The 17,584-nt window shown below is 42.1% G+C and overlaps 1 protein-coding gene across 1 annotated transcript in view; it reads right to left on the bottom strand.

The window, feature by feature from the left end:
• GUCY2C (guanylate cyclase 2C) overlaps positions 1 to 17,584 on the bottom strand; it is a 44,342-nt gene that overhangs the window by 12,933 nt on the left and 13,825 nt on the right. Inside the window, exons 9-18 of the mRNA XM_040544773.1 lie at positions 17,246 to 17,331; positions 16,697 to 16,808; positions 12,283 to 12,364; positions 10,355 to 10,460; positions 9,965 to 10,027; positions 9,293 to 9,364; positions 8,255 to 8,359; positions 6,962 to 7,048; positions 2,451 to 2,583; positions 974 to 1,111 (exon numbers count right to left, since the gene is read on the bottom strand). Of these exons, the coding sequence (XP_040400707.1) occupies positions 974 to 1,111; positions 2,451 to 2,583; positions 6,962 to 7,048; positions 8,255 to 8,359; positions 9,293 to 9,364; positions 9,965 to 10,027; positions 10,355 to 10,460; positions 12,283 to 12,364; positions 16,697 to 16,808; positions 17,246 to 17,331 (984 nt within the window). The remainder of the gene's footprint in view (positions 1 to 973; positions 1,112 to 2,450; positions 2,584 to 6,961; positions 7,049 to 8,254; positions 8,360 to 9,292; positions 9,365 to 9,964; positions 10,028 to 10,354; positions 10,461 to 12,282; positions 12,365 to 16,696; positions 16,809 to 17,245; positions 17,332 to 17,584) is intronic.

The following is a 17,584-nucleotide window of genomic DNA, read 5'->3' as shown; positions in this document are numbered from 1 at the left end:
CTGTCACACAGCATAAAGTCTTGAAGAGTTTGGTCAAAGGGCAACAGGCATTTCTAATCTCTCTTAGATCCACTTTTATATTAAAGAGTTGGTGATGTGAAATACTGTATTTCCCCGGATATGAACATAGATTTGCAATAATGTGGGATGATGAGCCTGGCCCAGATGTTATTCTGAAATGTTACTCAGGAAAAGAGCTATTAGGCTGGCCAGCTGCTGCTCTAGATGTTTTAACAAATGTGAGGCGGATCTATCAGGATGACTCAGAGATAAAGGCAATGTCTAAACTTGTTGTTGGTAACTGTCACTAGGAAAATCCCAAACCCACACGCATTTATGGTGATTGTAATGTTGTAATAGACAAGAATGCATGGATTCTGGACACTGGGACTGTCTGGGCTGTTAGCCACAGTGTCACAAAATGCACAAAATAGGGTTTAATGGGTGCACTACAAGATGATTTTCTTTTTCTGACAGAAGAGAAATTACTAAAGTTAACTTTGACAGGCTGGAATAAAGTCTGAATTGCCAGTTTTTAAATGCCAGCTGTTCTCATGTCATGCTGCTGAGTTTTTGTTGTTCTGTGTTGACATTGCTGATTTGTGATGCCTAGTTTGAGTGAATTACTAGTGCACAATGTATGGCACAACTCAATAGAAAAATTGATCCTTTAAATGTTACAGTAAGTCTGGACAGCTCTGTATAATATTAACTTCTGTAATGCTGTGGCAGAGGTGGGAGAGGGAGGAGAAGGGGCAAGAAAACTCAATAAAAATCTTATTTACAGAAAGAATAATGACAGTTGCCCCACAATGATATCCTTCAAACATGCTCTTCATTCATCACACAGTGAAAGAAGGAGTGGTTCAAGCACCTACAAGAGACTGCTTTTCACAGAAACCTGTGGGAAATGGGCTACTTAGAGCTGCAACATCCTGCACGGCTACAGCAGAAGAGACATTTGTGGATTTACCTTTGGTGTCTCGGCAGTGTCCACTGTAGAAAGTCTCTCTGCGTAGGATGATTTCTTGGGCAATGATCCCATAGCTGTACACATCACCCTTCTGAGATACATCAGCATGACGGAGGTGCTCAGGAGCTGTCCACAGGTCTGAAAATCCAGATGACAGTGGGAGAAAAGGTAAATGGGTAAGGGAGAAAAGTAATTGAAAAGGGTGATCCTTCTCAGTGTATCCATTTTTTCTTTTCATACCAAAACCAGAGCCCACTGCTACTGTTTATTTCCCCATTTAGCGGTTATTTTCAGAGGCTGATATCAACACAGATTGGATAAACCTCTGATGTGGTAGTTTGTAATTGTTAAGGAATTTTCTGAAACTACTATTTTCCATTGTAGGTGCAGACCCTCACACCTCCAGAAAAGTTATGCTTATCGGCAATGGACTTGCTTTTCTTAGCTACCTCACATGGGCTTCTTAGAAATAGCCCATGCATCTGTATAAGACCAAGGAATGCCAGTGCTAATAAAAAGAGCTGAGGCATAAATTCTTGAGCCAGATGCACAGAGTGTGTTATACAAGATGTCAGATGAGAAGACTGTAATATTTCCTGGTGGCCCTGATATCATGACTCTGCAGAAATAATCCCCAAGTGCCTTTGAGCTTGACGTAAATATTACCTACTCATAACCACTTTCTTTCTACAGAAATTATTAATCTGTATTTCTAGTGTACCAAGCACTATTGAACCTCAAGACTAGACTAGTGCCATGGTACGACAGCATGGCATGAAATGCTGATGATTTATCATAACAGACAGACAGTGACCCTGAAGACAGTATTATGATATCAGGCTGCAATGTCCAGCCACAATGAATCTGTAGATCTCTTGTGAAGCAATAAGTTTTCTTTGAGAAAAGCAGTCTAGTAGCCAGAGATTTTGTGGTTGCTTGTCAAAGTGTTTATGAGCAATGAAATAAAATAAACACATTAAAATATTATAATAATATAAATTTAAGTGCAAAATTTGCAAACCAGAGAATAGAACATTTTCATTCAGTGCACTTTTCCTACTCTTATGTTCCCATTGCAACTCTTGAGTATGCTTATGTCTGAAAGTAATTTTTTTCTCTCACTGTTACTGCTTATGTGAGCTGTTAGTGTGAAGCCCTTGGATGCTGAAAATATTTCTTGCATCTCAGCCACATGTGAAACGTCTCCGTCTTCTCAAATATAAGTTGAAAATTCATCTTCCCCTTCCTTCTCACCCTACACTAATTTCTCTACCTGCTAATAATTCTCTTTGATTGTGTTATTTAAGAAAGAGTTTTCAGATATAATTTGTAATGATGGCTGCTACACGAAACAAAGTTGTATTGTATGTTTTGTACTTTGTACAAGATGTAATTAGGCCCTACTGTACTATGAATATAAGAAAATTCCACTGGGTTGGAAAGCATGAAGGAGAGTCCAGCTGAGTATTGTTTTTACCTTTCCGTGGAGGCAGAATTGAATTACAGCCAAAATCAGTGATCTTCACTACCATGCGATTGTCCACTACACAGTTCGTGGATTTGAGTCGACCATGAACTTCTGTTTTGCTTGAGTGCAGGTAAGACATCCCCTGTGGTTGTGATAATAAAAGAGGTAAAAGGCAAGACTATGTGTGAGACACTCAGCTGTTACCAGAGTCAACAAGAATATAAAGTATTAGCATAATATGTGTCCAAGTAATTAAATGGCCTTCATCAGTAATACACATGCATAAATCACAAATCCCTGTCATGGAGGGAGAGAAGTATTATTTTACAGAGAAGACTTTCCAAGATCACAGGAGCAGTCAATGTTAAGAAATGAGGATGGATCATTAGAAGGATCATGTCTTAACTAAAGATTATCCTTCCTCTTGGTTAACAAAAGCCTGACATAGCATCTTGGGGTTTGATGAGATTAGATCACAACTGGGGATTAAGGAAGTTTATTTCCTCCCTCCCACAGAAGCTTTGATTTCAATTGAAATAAATGTGGTTTTTTTGGTGAATCTAGTACAGATTTGTTGGAATGTCAAACAAAGTATGTTTCCAACTACACATTCAACCAATGGTCACCAGAGGTAAGAAGAATTGCTTTTTATGTCTGTATCACCTTTGAAGATTACCATTCACCAGAGACTCCATTTAGAAACATTGCAGCAGATCCTCTTCTGCAAAGCAGAGGACCATAGCAGGGGCAATGTATATTAGATGATGTACTATGGCTTATATAGGGCAGGAGATCAGACTAGATAGTCATAAGGGTGTCTTCTGACTTGAATGTTAATAGTTTTTTTCTGCACTAGTCAATATACATCAGCTATCCACGAGCTAAACTGGGAAGTGAGCACCATGAGGACGGGCCAATATAGTTTCAGCTGTACATCCTGAGATTCTGACTCTTGACTCATAACACACACATGTGTACAAAGGTGTGTAGTTTGCCACTTTTTACTTATCACCTTTGAATTTGGTTCATTTAATCTAAGACCTCGAATGTGGTATAATGGGCCAGTATGGAGGTGTAACACAGGGCCAGCACTGATTCGCATATCAGGAAAAGAACATCAGTAAGTGGGTGTAAGAAGGAAGGAATTAGGTATGCTAATTTGCACCCTCTTGCTATTCTTTATTCTGTTTCATCTCTCTCTTCTGCAGTACTTTAGCTCACACCTACTTACAGCCTCCTGCTGGTTGTTTTTCTTCCTACAGTCCTCTTTTCTGCAGCTCACTATATGAATCACAATCTATATTCTGTGGAAGCCACAACAGGTATGTTTTATCTGCTTAGTTTCTTCTGTGATTGATCTTCCACTTAACCTCCTACATGTGCAGCTCATCCTCTTGGATGATAACTTATAGACTTTAATCTGGGTTACACGGATCATGTTGTCAGGCATACACTACAGGACATGGCTGGGTTTTCTCTCCTTTGGCACCTTTCTCTCCTTGGGAATGGACCAGTTAAGTGCTACAAGAGATCATTGAGACATGAGCTGAGTTTTGGGCACAGCAGATGCATGTCTGAGACACAGGCAGCCTGCAAGAGATGCAATCCCTTGAGAATGTGGTTGGACTGGTTATCCTGGGCCTGTCTAGACCCTGCCAAAATTTACAGAGACTGTGTTCATGCTGTATCCAACGAGCATGTTTGTGTTTCTTGATTAAGCATTTTTTATCATGCAGCCCTGCTGACACTATCCAGGATGTTTTGCCTACTTCAGGGTTTATTTGCTCCAGCTGTGCCTTCTTCCTGTTCCTGCTTACATCAGCCAGGAAATATAACCATTGCTATAGCAGAATTCCTAATCAGATTCAGCATCAAATGGCAGGCAAGGGTAATTTTGATTTCCTTATACCAGGGCTTCCTTGTTAACAATTTCTGGAGGCACAAGTCTTATAGATGTGCCTGATAACACTTTCCTCTTTCCTTCTACCTATGCTGTGCAGCTACCTGAAAACAAGGAGCCTGTTAAGAAGCCACAGTGTGATTTTCAAAATTTATACTGACTTTCAGTGAGTGCAGCACTCCTAAATCATTGAGGCACTCCTGTAACCTCCGCTATGAAGCTTTAGTCTGACTGAGACTTTGGAGTAAAACGCTTTTCCTGACACAGCGCTAGACTATTACAATCCCTTGCACAATATCCTGCAGCAGCCCCTTATTTAATAAACAGTCTTGCAATGACAATGCATACACTAGTAACTGCAAGGCTTGATTACTGCAATGCCTTCTTAGCAGACCTTTCATCAGATCTCTTTTGTCACAAGTACCCAAATACATGTAGCTACAGGTGGTGCCATCAGATCTAGAGAGAGTGGGAAGGGAAGGGAAGGGAAGGGAAGGGAAGGGAAGGGAAGGGAAGGGAAGGGAAGGGAAGGGAAGGGAAGGGAAGGGAAGGGAAGGGAAGGGAAGGGAAGGGAAGGGAAGGGAAGGGAAGGGAAGGGAAGGGAAGGGAAGGGAAGGGAAGGGAAGGGAAGGGAAGGGAAGGGAAGGGAAGGGAAGGGAAAGGAAGGGAAGGGAAGGGAAGGGAAGGGAAGGGAAGGGAAGGGAAGGGAAGGGAAGGGAAGGGAAGGGAAGGGGTCTACCCCACCTCCTCCAAAGTATTAAGGGCTGTTCTAGGAATTGTCATTGCTTGACTAGCTATCCCAGGGAATAGAAATTACCTAACTTGTTCAGATACACTGATGCAGCAGCTTCTGTGCCAGATGAAGAGTAGGGGAAGTACAAAGACTGCTTGAGCAACGGTAAAAGCAGAGTGCTGGAAAGTGGTGATGTGGAGAGGGAGGAGTGTTTCAAAAGGAAGGCAAAAGAACTGCAGGAATTGGTTTTAGGGATGTTAACAGCCTAGAGAGATGGGAGAGGGCTTGAAAAGGGCAGGTGCTGGAGTGAGTGGAACAGGAGCTGAAGGGTCATGAAGTGACTTAAGTAAAGCAAGAAGCTGATCAAGTAAAAGCAGGGTGCCCGGAGGTAGGGAAGGTGCAGTTTGGGAAAACCAGTACAAGAAGTTCATGGTAATGGCTAGGTCCGAGAGGCACCATAACAGCATCAGGTCAAGGAAAAAGAGAGGCTGGCAGATCATCCAAATGGCTGTAAGTTGTCAGATATTCCTGAGTATGTATGAGTTTTCAGGAAGGTTTTGTGAACCATCTCTCCTAACATGGCTAACATAATAATGCTCAGGAGCCATTCCACAGAATCAATGCAGTGTTTCACCCACCCTCAGAGCCCACGTCCTCATTACCAATGGTGCAGTGAATGACTGGTTCTGAAGTCCTGGTCCCACCCAATACAGTCACTGGGTATTTGGTCACTGCCTTCAGAGGGACTGGGATTTTCCCCCTCTCTCATAAACAAATCCAGTGCCTATCATCATTTTCCTCGGAAATATCTGAAGGTGAACTGCAAAGGGTTAAAAAGTATCCTGCTTTTTTGATATGCTAAAAGGAGGAAGGGAAACTGTACTGCTGCTGTTTAAAATGAAACTTAATGCTGAATGTTAACTGAACTTGAAAGTCATTACCAAGGCCAACAAACTGTGACAATTTGGATTAAGGGGGTTTTAGTAAAGAGCAAGATTTTCAATATCTCTTTAGAACAGACACAGTGGAGTCATTCATCATGGAGACCATGTCAGAACTGAAGCGTGTAGAGAAATGGAATGACTATCCAACTGCAAACCAGCAATAGGAAGAGGACAAGAGTCGAGCACTAGCAAAAGGAAGAGTTAAATCTCTGCATTATCAGCAGAGAGATAATATATGTGAATTGCAAAGTTTCCTTAACTACTAGCTAATCAGATGCAAGTCTCTAATGAAAAATAGAATTTGCTTCATTGTGTGTATCGATTCTTCCTACTACAAGGACCTAAAGTGCAAATATCTGCCGAAAGTTACTGAAAGCACGTCTTGGTTTCTGTACAGGATGAATTTCTTCCCTCACTGCCCGAAATGGATTGCCCTAGTGAGAAACTAGACTCTATGATGAGTGAGAAAATCAGGATGCAAAATAAACAGAGCTTGTTCAGAAAAATAAAAAATTGATCCTGTTTTTGTGTACAAATTGCAATAATTCCATCATTTTGAAAGAATGAAGTTTTCCTTTACATGCCTTACCTGAGGCCAGTCAGCACAGTTTGTTTTGCAGGTCTTGTGACTGCCCAGGAGTCACAAGAATCAGAGCCCTGTCAACAAATGGTAACCCTCTGATTTTTGGGTGACATTTCTTTGGGGCATATTTTATTATTTATAAATATCCTAAAGACAAATCTGGCCCCCATCTGCTCCTTCAGTCTGAAAGCCACCAGCTCTTCAGGCCTCCTAAACCTATTACTAGAGGAGGAAAGAGTGGGCATACAGTTCTAACAAGGAAAGGAAAATACCTTTTCCTGGTTGCTGCTCTTCTCCAGAGGATCCATTTTGCAAGAAAGGACAGGTTGATTAACATTGACCTGTCAGTAGCCCGCTTACCTTGGCAATATCGTACATGACAGAGATTTTAAATTCCCAGTCCATGAATGTGCCATCAGGGTAGGAGATTTTATCATTTAAAACATCCTGTAAGGAAAGGAAAAAAATTGGCTCTAATCTACATTAGGGAAAAAGCAGAAGACAAGTTCTGAGTATCACACAGCCTTTCAACCAAGGACTGAAAAGAATAGCCCTGCATATTAGGAGTACATGCACTAGAGCAGGAGTTGACTCAGAAGACAAAGAATATGAAATAAATTTTAGACTTACACAGAACTAGAAAAGTGAGGAGTCTAGAAAAGAGGCTTTTGTGTAATTAAAGGTAAATAGTGAATTTGTTCTTAAAGCCAAGATAAGCCTTTGATAAAGCAAAATTGCTGAAACAGAATGAGTAAGGTATGTAAGAGGAAGGGAAAGAAAACTCTCTGTGTTTTATGCTCACAGTCCAGTTCCTTCCAACTAACTCATGGCCTTGTAAGTTCAAAGTAGACTGTTCCTTTATCATAAAGAGCCAATGATTTGCAGTTAATTCCAGCTACTGTGATTTCCATTGCTAAAAGTAAGCCTCCATGAGTTTACAAGAAAATAACCGGGGATAGAGCTGTTATTTTACTCCCTTGCTGTGAGATTGTTCCAGAGTTCACTACTACTGATGAAAGTCATTGTACGGACTGAAAAGCAGAGACTATTTGTACCTGCAGAAAATCTGATGCTACCATGCTGTCATGATTAGCTTTGAAACATTATTTGTAATAATAAACCCTAAATATTTCCGTACTCTTGCTGGGTAACAGTTTACTGTTTCTGTTTATAAAATGCTGTCCCTTACAGCATGGGATTTACCATACTGTAGCCTTCAACCGTTTTCCCCTTATTAATATGGAATATATTATTTTCTCTGTCTTTTCAAACTCTGGGGCCACTGCAGGGGCTGCAAGAGCATCAGCAGAGACAACAGCTATGGCTTGGAAAATAAAGAAAACATAATATACTATATGCTCCCAATAGGGAAAACAATACAAATGCTGTCTGCTGCTCTTGCCTGGGCACAGCTCTGCCTGTACTTCTTTGCTTGCACCTCACTGCGTGCTTTGGCTGCTGAGAACCATCAAGCTGATGAGAGCCACAGCTGGGAAGTCTGGGGAAAGATAAGCAAGGGAGAGGGACCTGAACATCAGAAAACTGTCACCAATTGCTGTTGCATGGGAGTCAGAGACACAGAGCAGGAGATTATTTTTCTTTCTTTGAAATTTGACCACTGGGGGGTAGAAGGGAACATGCAAAATTCTTTACCCGCAGAGAACCTCTTTCACAGTACTCAATCACTGCAAAGATCATGGTGTCTATCTTCACGGTGCCATAGAACTTGGTCAGGTTGTAATAATCAATCTGTAGAAGCTGGAACAGAAACATTACATCTATTTTTAAAAGCAATCATTGTTAGTATAGAAACACAGGTCAAGGATGCTTGTGTGACAGGACTTTTTATCTCACGCTCTGATAAGATGTAGGAGTTCCCTTTGAACCAGTGTGGACTACGCACTGAGTGAAGGCATTTGTCGTTCCAGAGCCTTCTGGATTAGGGAGATAAGAGTGGTTGTTGCTGGTTTCTGCAAGTTAATTCCATAGCTCACTGTAATCTCCATTATTGCCTCTCCAGTCAAACTTCACAGCTGATCAAAATAGCCATTATGAGAGACAGAATGTTGTGAATCAGTCAGCAAATGAGCAAGTAATAAAAATGTAATGATGCTGCATGATATTATGGACTTTGTCCATATATATAGACAACTGTAGTTTACTTTGAAATATTTTAGAGCTTATTGAATTCAAAGTATGGCTGTGTCGTGTAAAAAGGAAAATTGTTCATTCAAAAAAATGCAATACTGCAGCCAAGTTCATCTCTCATGCTGGAAGTGTCTATGCACAAGTCAGCAGAGAGTTACTTATACTAAAAGATCTGCACTTGGCACTCAGTAATAAGATTTAACTACAGCATTCCACTACTAATGAATTAGCATGATACAAGCAAAGAGAGCACATAGTCTTTTGGCATTGGCTATAAAAATACATTTAGTAATGCTTTATGACAATGCATTAATTACTTCATTCATCCTCAGCTTCACTGGCTTCAGACTCTGAGCTGGTGATGAGATCACAGAGAGAGAGAGAGAGAGGTCACCAAGCGATATACTTTGAGGAATTCATTACGCATCCGCCTCACAAACATGCAAAAGCACATGATTGTTGGAGTTGTTGATCAAAAGCAATGACTTCACTCATTGGCTTCATCCCACCCTGCAGAGTCCAGTTGCTGTGTGCAACATTTACCTCGTTCAGTTCAATTTTTTGCTTCTCTGTGAAATTACCGTCACTGTTTTTGAGATCCTTCAGAATCACCACCTGAAGAAAAAATACCAGCGGAAAATAACTGTAGTTTTAATACAAGAGCAATTCATCCTTCTTTTCCAAGAAATGCCCAGACAGAAGTATTTCAGCAACAACTGCCTACTGCTGTGCTGTTGGAGTTTCAGTTAATCAGCTAGTGAGCCATGGAGTTTCATTTCCCTCAAAAGATTTAGCACATAGATAGGAACTATTTAGAACTGTCAATGATGCAGATTTTAACTCAACATGAGTATACCTTAATCAGGCAGATAAGACAGCCCAAATGAACGTACAAGAATTACATGTAAATGACCTGTCCTCTGTTAATCCATTAATCTCTGTGGTATCATAGTGTATCTATCAGATTTTTGTGCTTTCTGTTTCCATTTCTGCACTTTTGGACCAGGCCAGGGTTCACGGAGTCTGATATTTTGCTTCCTGGCAGAAAGCAAAATGCAAAGCACCCGATGTGGCTTATTCCTTGCAGAAACTCAAGCCATTTTGCAAGGTCAGAAGGAAGGTGAAGTTGTCTCCTGAACTCCAAGGAGGTGCAATGTCTCACCAAGAGCTGTCCTAAGCAGAGGAAGGAAGTGTATGGATACTCAGTCAGTTTACCTTCTTGTCATATTTGCCTTGGCGCAGTCTCTGGGTGGTGTCACGTCTCTTATCTTCGTCAATCTGAAAACAAAGAAGGATCATTAACTTGCAATTATCACCTGCTCCCCACTCGGCAGGTTCAGAGAGAAAGAAGTCATGTCAGTATGTGCCATAAGGCACATAAGGCTCTCTCTAGGGAGTGTCACTGCATGCCACAGAAAGTGTGGGGCATCCACTCAGCTCCCACAGCTGCCATGGCCTCCACCAGCTGTTTCTGTGCAGTGACTTTAACAGATCCCAGTCCTACCACAGCCATAGCCTGCTCTGTAGTCGGAGCATGCCAATGCCCCAGCATGTCTTTAGGAGACAGAATCCAAGACCCAGCCTTGCGCATCATGCTCCTCTTACCTTCAGACTGACATGGTTTGTCTCACTGGTCTCCAGAGGCAAGATTTTCTCAGGTGATATATGGGACCATTTCTTCCGCCGACGCTCATTATCTCTCCTGTACTTCCTGTGAAACAAGCAAACTTCAGAATATCCTCCCAGAGAACTGAAACCTGCGACAGGAGATTAGGACACGGAAGCTTTGGGATGATGCAAGGGTGAAGTGTCAGGTTGACAAGGCTCAAGCACAAGCCCTGTGTCTCTCATACAGTTTTCCACTTTGAGGCTGCTCTTATTCCCGTAACTTTGGGAAAGCCTAAATGCTGATTTAGTACCATAGATGTAGTAGAAGAACAGAAGAGATTTAGCAGAACAGCTGCTGGGCAATTGCCAGAGTCTCAAGGGATGTCAGAACAATTTAAAGTACAAATGGCTGTCTGGGTTTTATGTGGTTTTCTCCTCTATGTTATTGAATGTACTCTGAAGGGAGGTGTCTCAAACAAACATGAGCCAAAGGAAGTCATGGCATCAATGCTGGGTGGTAAGAACTGGTGTGAATACAATGCCAGGAGAGGAGGTAACAAAAGTGTTGTGATGAGATCCCCTTTTGTGTATGTCCCCTGTGTTCTGCATATTTTGTGAAAATGAGGGAAGTGTCCTTGGAGCTGGAAAAAGGAAACTGCTGTGTCTCTTGCAGAACTTCAGAGCAAAAGCTGTCTTCTCTTAGAGAAAAGCTGCAATTATACTGATACTTATCAAATTATCTATTTACCTGTGCAAATCCTTCCTCTGTAAAAAAAGAAAAAACAGGAAACAGGACTGGCTAGAGCAACTGCAGGGGAATCCCAACACACTGATGACTGCTGGCAAATGCTCCAAATGGGAGAACTGATGGTATTGACTAGTAACGTAAAGGTTAGATTTTATACATCTGCAAATATGAAAGAGCACAGAACCTTTTACAACAAGTCCAAACTGTCTCCAGACTTTTGTCAATTTTCATAGCCATTTCAAACAGATTAACTTTCCCTGTCTATGTTAATGCTTATGTAGGAATAGTTAGCTCTTTCATTTCTTAAGCACATCTGGATGTGCAAGAGTTGCATGCCTTTGTCTTTAATTTTTCTTCATGAAAAGCTTAAGTTCACAAGGCAGATTAGTCCACTCAAAATAAGGGAGCCTGGGTAGTAACTGTGTCTAATCAGGTTTTCTTAAGACATGATTTTCTCCCTTTGTCTGAAGCTCTTTGATACATAACAAAAATGGGTTCTGAGCTACTAAAAACATGCACAGGTAAGGCAATTTCTTTAAATATGAAAGAAAATCATATATTTTAGAAATGGAGTGACTTTTCTTCTATCAAACGTAGATGCCATTGATTTCAATTTCTGCATTTTCTGTCATGATAAAGATGAATGGCTTTACTCAAGAAATTCTAGCTGTTAGAAAAGTCTGTATGTGAGGAATTGGACTGAGTTGGAGGAAACTTGAGAGACAGAATGCATGCATGCAATGAAAACACCAGAACCTTGTGGTATTTTGAATCCCACAGTGACTCAAGACAGAAACCTCCTTCCAGATTGAACTTTTATATCACCAGTAGGTTAAAGAAACATAGGGGAACCCCAGGTGGGCTAAAGGTGGGCAGTAAGTGGAAAAAGTCTGAAGACTGGCCTGAGATATGAGATTCTGTTTATGTGTCAGGATCAAAGCTTTTAAGCAGATGCAAAAACTCTGAGCCCTGCTGTATCTTCACCCTTGGTTAGTGACCTGACATATCAACACTAAAGATGCAAACACTACCTGGCATATGCTAATCAGTTCACAATGAGCACAACTACCTAAGTGTGTAGGGTAAGGAAACGAGTAGCTCTTCAAGGAGAAATCAAAGGCATTGCCCTAGGAGGAAAACTCTTCAAGGACAAACAGAGGGTCAAGGGAGTTGGTACCTTAGAATCAGCAAAGAGATTATCAGAACCAGAATCACAATTCCCGTGAGCGTAAAGACGGCAATAGTCAACATGTGTGGGCCTGCAGAAAGGAAAAATTAGAAAGTAAACAACTTAATGGAAGACAGTGAAAAATAATATTCTTTTTCAATTTAAGAAATTACCGTCACCCACACATGCAAGTTGCAGTAGCTAAACAATGATATTCTTTGGTCATATCCAAGTTGAGAGGTTTGGTAAAGCCCAGCACTCCCTAGAGATGACATGCAGCTGCTCTCTTTCACTACAGGATGAAGCATGGCCCAGAGCAGTGCAGTCTTATGGCCCCACTTGAGGCATGGGCACTCTGTAGGGAACCCAGGTGGGAGGTGAATTTAACAACACAATCTCTCACATCAGCTCAGCAGCAGAGCTTCCAAGTGTTTCTCCTCTTTAAAAAGAAACTAAAGTAGTCAAGGAATAAAAATGACTGCTTCTTAGTAACCACATTCTAAAAAATTAAACTGACAGATAACTTCGTGAGAATAGGTGGTGGCAGCAAACCCAGGATACAACTCTCTGTGGGGTAGGGATGTACATGGGGTAAGGGGTTGGCCATTTGTAATCAGTTACGAGAAGGAAGGAAACATTTTCCCCAAGCATACCCAGTGTTTAATACAAAATGGGCTTTTGATTGACTCACTTAGATAAGGCTTTTTCTGAACTGGGAACAAGGATTTGGTCCCTACTGTTTTTATCATTCAAAGCAATACTCAGTGATGACTTTCTGATTTAGGCTTTACAATGTATGTCCTTTCCTTTCCAGTTCTGCTGAGCACCCACCCAGCAAGAAAGACGTGCCTCTCTGGCAGTGAATTTCCCACAACCATCACCTTTGTCACACAGAGTCTTTACTGAAATACTTTGCTTCAGGATGGGATATGCCTGAAGACCACAGTTTCCATCCAGAATTTCAGCTGATACAGAGTACAACCACTTGTGGATTTGAAAGGCATTTCTTGCAAGGACTTGTTATCCAGGGGGAAGTCAGGATGAAATCATGGTGCAGCCTTTAATATATGCAGACTTTTCAACATTTCACAGATGAGTTCTCCCCTTATCGACCCAGTTGTTTAAAGTCATCCTATAGATGTTTTAAACTGAGTTTAAGAGACTGTGGGCTCATTTATGAACTCCTCTTGTAAACACTGTGTTGGGATAACAAGTGCTACTGAGTGGACTGTGCTCTTCAATAGCAAGTACTTACTCTATAGAGGGAAATTAATGTGCTGGCAGCACAAAGCTAATACAATGTTCTTGGAAACTGGCAGGTGCCAAACAATTTAAAAATTGGGCTGTTCAGTCATCTGAGGACTTAGAACACACAGAAAACTTGAGGGTCCTATCCCTGAGCAGGCAGGCAGGACCGACAAGTCTGGGAACTAACTGACTGTGTAAAGTTGTAATTTTTATTCTCTTAATGTAGTACAGTTAAATGGCGCCTGATATTCCTGTCTTGGTTCAGTTCATGGAGCTCAGGGGTACTGGGAAGGAAAGCTGTGGCCACCAACCTCCTTTGAAAAACAACATGCCATTAGAGCAGAGCTTCATCTGGTGGGCACACATCTAGAGTGCATCTACTCCACTCTGAGAGCCTCTCAGACAAAGAAGGCAGAGGAAAATCTGTTTTTGCAGATCACCATGTTGGTGATGGTTAGGAAAGGAGCCAAGCTACTCAGCCTTGCTGACGCTAAGGCACTTCTGGATGTGCCCAGGAAGAGAAATAAAGGCATACAGGAAAATGATAAAGAGTAAAATAAAAATAATAAAATATAATAAAAATGGAAATGAAAAGCAACAAGATACTCTCTAGCTGCCTTCAGAATCAGGCGGCAATTAAGCAAGAATTTTGAACACACTATTGTGTCTGCATCCAATATGGAACTCAGTTTAGGAACTCCTCTGGATTTTGGACCCAGCTTTCTGTCTTTTTTTTCTGTGCCTCACATCTCCCCACCTTCCATGCATTCATGACAGCATCAGTCTCAGGGTCTTTAAGTAACTGTTAATACTAGTCTCACGTTCTCCTTTGAAAACTGTCTGCACTACCATTCCCTCTCACCAGGAAAGGATATCGCCACCTCCATAAAATGACATATACAGGAGAACTTTTGAAGCAACTTCTTAACAATTCTCTGAGACTTAAGCTTTATAAATAGGGGTTTATAGTTCCAAAATCATCAGGCTGATTTTTTGTTAAGGAAGCCCTGTGGGACCGCATTTTCCTGTTCCTGATACTCTGCTCCCACCTCCTGGCTGCTGGTGTTACAACTTGCAAAAGCATCCCGCATCACAGAACAGCTGTTTTTAGGTTGCCTGGAACCAAAAACGTTCGTGTGGTGAAGGCAGACCTTATCCGTGCTTAGAGCGAGGGTTAAAAGTTTCTGAATAATGGCAATATGTGGATGAAATCCCTAATGTTACAGGACGCCAGGAGGGAGGAGGGTAGCAGAACTGGGTCAGCTGTTCCCAATTACAGATTAGGAAGGAGCAGGGCTTTGTTTGCTGTATTTACTCACCTGCCTAGAGGAAAAATACATATTTTTGGTTGGAAAGTTTTGACTGGCAAGGCATAGTGATTACTTAAATTTTGGCTGTAAAAAGTTGCCTTTTGGGGGGATGTATTTATTTAGAATCACACTGAGGAATGCTTATTTTTAAAAATGAGAAAATAAAATAATCAAGTGCCTGTGGGAGGCGGTTTTGCTTTGGTTTTGTATAGCCTGGCCACAAAGTCAGGCCTTCATTAAGCTTTGAATATTAAGCTATCAGTCTGTAGACACAAACTTTCTGCAATTGCCAAACACTTTTCTTTTGCCCTTGTGCAGCAGCTTCAAAGAAGGACATACTCAAGGGAATGTATCAAAGATACGGAGGTCCTCTGATAACACAGTACATGTGGGGCCCAGGGGATGGATGAGAATGGGACTAGAGCAACATTGAGAAGGCTGGGGCCTGGCAGCACAGTGCAGGGAGCTGGTGCAGGGAGACCCTGGGCGGATGCATGCAGGTTGCTGTCTGCACAGGCAGTCCTTGCCGTCAAACCAAGGAAGACCAAAGGGGTGACCAGAATTGAAAGGTGAGAGCTCTGCTCATCCCAGAGCTGCCTAACCCAGGTCTTGTCAGTGCTGCTGAATCTTCTGTTTCTTTCCTGTGGCTGCTGCCTGCTCCTGGCAGCTCCCATGGGTCCCCACAACGAACTGCTGCTCCTGCTTCTTGTAGGAGAGGCAAACCCTAATCTGAAACCATCTGATTTACTTTACTGAGGAATAAAGTGCACACCTCAGTGTGAATGACTTCTAGTTAGCAGAGAGTGCTAGTTCCTCCACTTACCAGTTTGTGTTATAAGATTACCTAACGGAGGTAAGCAGCACAACAAACTAACGGAGGCCTTAGGCAAGCACCGTGGTACCTTTGGACGCTCACTGGTGGGAATGACTCAGGTAAACACTCTAACCCTTGCAACCACTGCCACCGCAGTAATTTTTATCCTGCATATCATACCTCGAGGAATATGCCTTTCCGTTGCCAATCACCATGTGGCAGGAGTCCAAACAGAGAAACAATCCCACTCGGCTCTGATTAACAGGGCTGCACTCTGCTATGCTGAATAACAAGGGGGTTCAATTGTTCTATCCAGGAGTCACCAAAAACTCAAAAGAAAAGCAGGTGGTGATTTCTGGGATTTCAGATTCAATGTATGGGTGAAGATCAAGCAATAACCTAGTTTCCCATTTTCTTTCTGAGAGGAGCCAGCTCTTCTAAGAGACATCTCCAGATAATGAGAGAATAGAGCCAAGCTGTGAACGGGAAAAGAGCTGATTCCCACGCCCTTCCCTCCTCCCCGTCTCTGGTACTGGGTTGTCTGATAGGAACAGGCTCGCACTGGGAAATTGTGGAAAGGAAAAAGCAAAAACTCCCTGAATCTGCACAGTGCTATGTCCTCTCTACAGCTCTCTACAAGGAGGATAAAGGGGCAAGCAGAAGCCACCATGCTGCACTAGGGATATAGAAATGCAGAATCAGATAACTCATGATAACCTTAACCCTACTGTTTTTCCTGAGCAGTCCTTCAAGCAATTTGCACCACCACGATCTTCTAATGAAGCATTTATAATACAAGCTGACCTCTTCTCAAACATGTCACAGCACTCCCCACAGTCATTGGTACTGTGTGGAGTCTTTGGGAGACTTGTTAGTGCCTAAACAGAAGTGCAGGTTTAGAGATGGACTGGGTGCAGAGACCATGAGGCAGGGGAAGGAAAGGTGCTGGTCTGGTCTGTTGCTAGCTCCTGACTCCCTGGCTGGGGGCAACTGGATCTTAGGACTGTGGGACCTTACTTGGAAGACAAGGTAGGTTTAACGGGTATCTCACCAGTGCTTGGAATATCACTAGGCAGCCTGTGGTTCCTCCAGATGAAATCCGGACTGGCAGTTTCCACACGTGTCTCATTCTTGTGAGTGTCGAAATAAAGAAGAACTCTGAACTGTGGGTGTAGGAGTGAAGAAATGCAGTCAGCAGTAGTGCTCTCCCTTGTTTGTCCCTTGCTTCAAACTACTTTTAATAAATGTATTGCCCAAACTTCAATAGAGTAATTCTTGCTCTTTCTGCTACAGTGGTGTGTTCTTCAACTTAGCCATGTATTTGGCTTCCATATTCCTTCTCATTACTTTCTTTTCCTTTAAAAGGAATGCATCAACCTCACAAAATACTAGCTGCACTTCACTTACTGAATCACTGGATGACATCAATGCTGTCAATCTCCAGCACTCCTCTCATGACCCTCTCCCAGCACACCCAGCATGCCTTGGCATGCCACCACTTCTGGTGTGGTTATTTTCATCATCCTTATGCAACAGTGCAGGGCATTTTGTTTCTTCTTTCATATACAAGGTGGAACAGTTACTCCCTGGACATACGTACCTCATTTGTAGACTGTGATGTGTACAGCAGGGTCAAATTGGTATCAATATCTCCAAATGTATCTAGAGTCACAGGACCCTGTGCACCTGTGGACACAAGGAATTAATCAAGAAGGCTTGTGTTCTCAGAAACACAAACATGTGGCAGGAAGAATGGGATAAATAAAAGGATTTCTGATGCCCATGATCTTTCTCTTCTTCATCTACATGCTAGAGCACATACCAGCTTAGCGTGGCACTGCTTCTCCCTTAATAGCATGCCACATTTTCTCTACAAAATCCAGTAACTGGTGTTGAACTGACTGCACTGAAGAGGAAAGTCTCCCTCTAGCCATAGAAA

The sequence above is a fragment of the Cygnus olor genome, chromosome 1, assembly GCF_009769625.2.
Source record: "Cygnus olor isolate bCygOlo1 chromosome 1, bCygOlo1.pri.v2, whole genome shotgun sequence".
NCBI classification, from domain to species: domain Eukaryota; kingdom Metazoa; phylum Chordata; class Aves; order Anseriformes; family Anatidae; genus Cygnus; species Cygnus olor.
The sequence above is the reverse complement of the archived record's forward strand: the minus strand, read 5'-3'. Positions and strand labels throughout refer to the sequence as shown.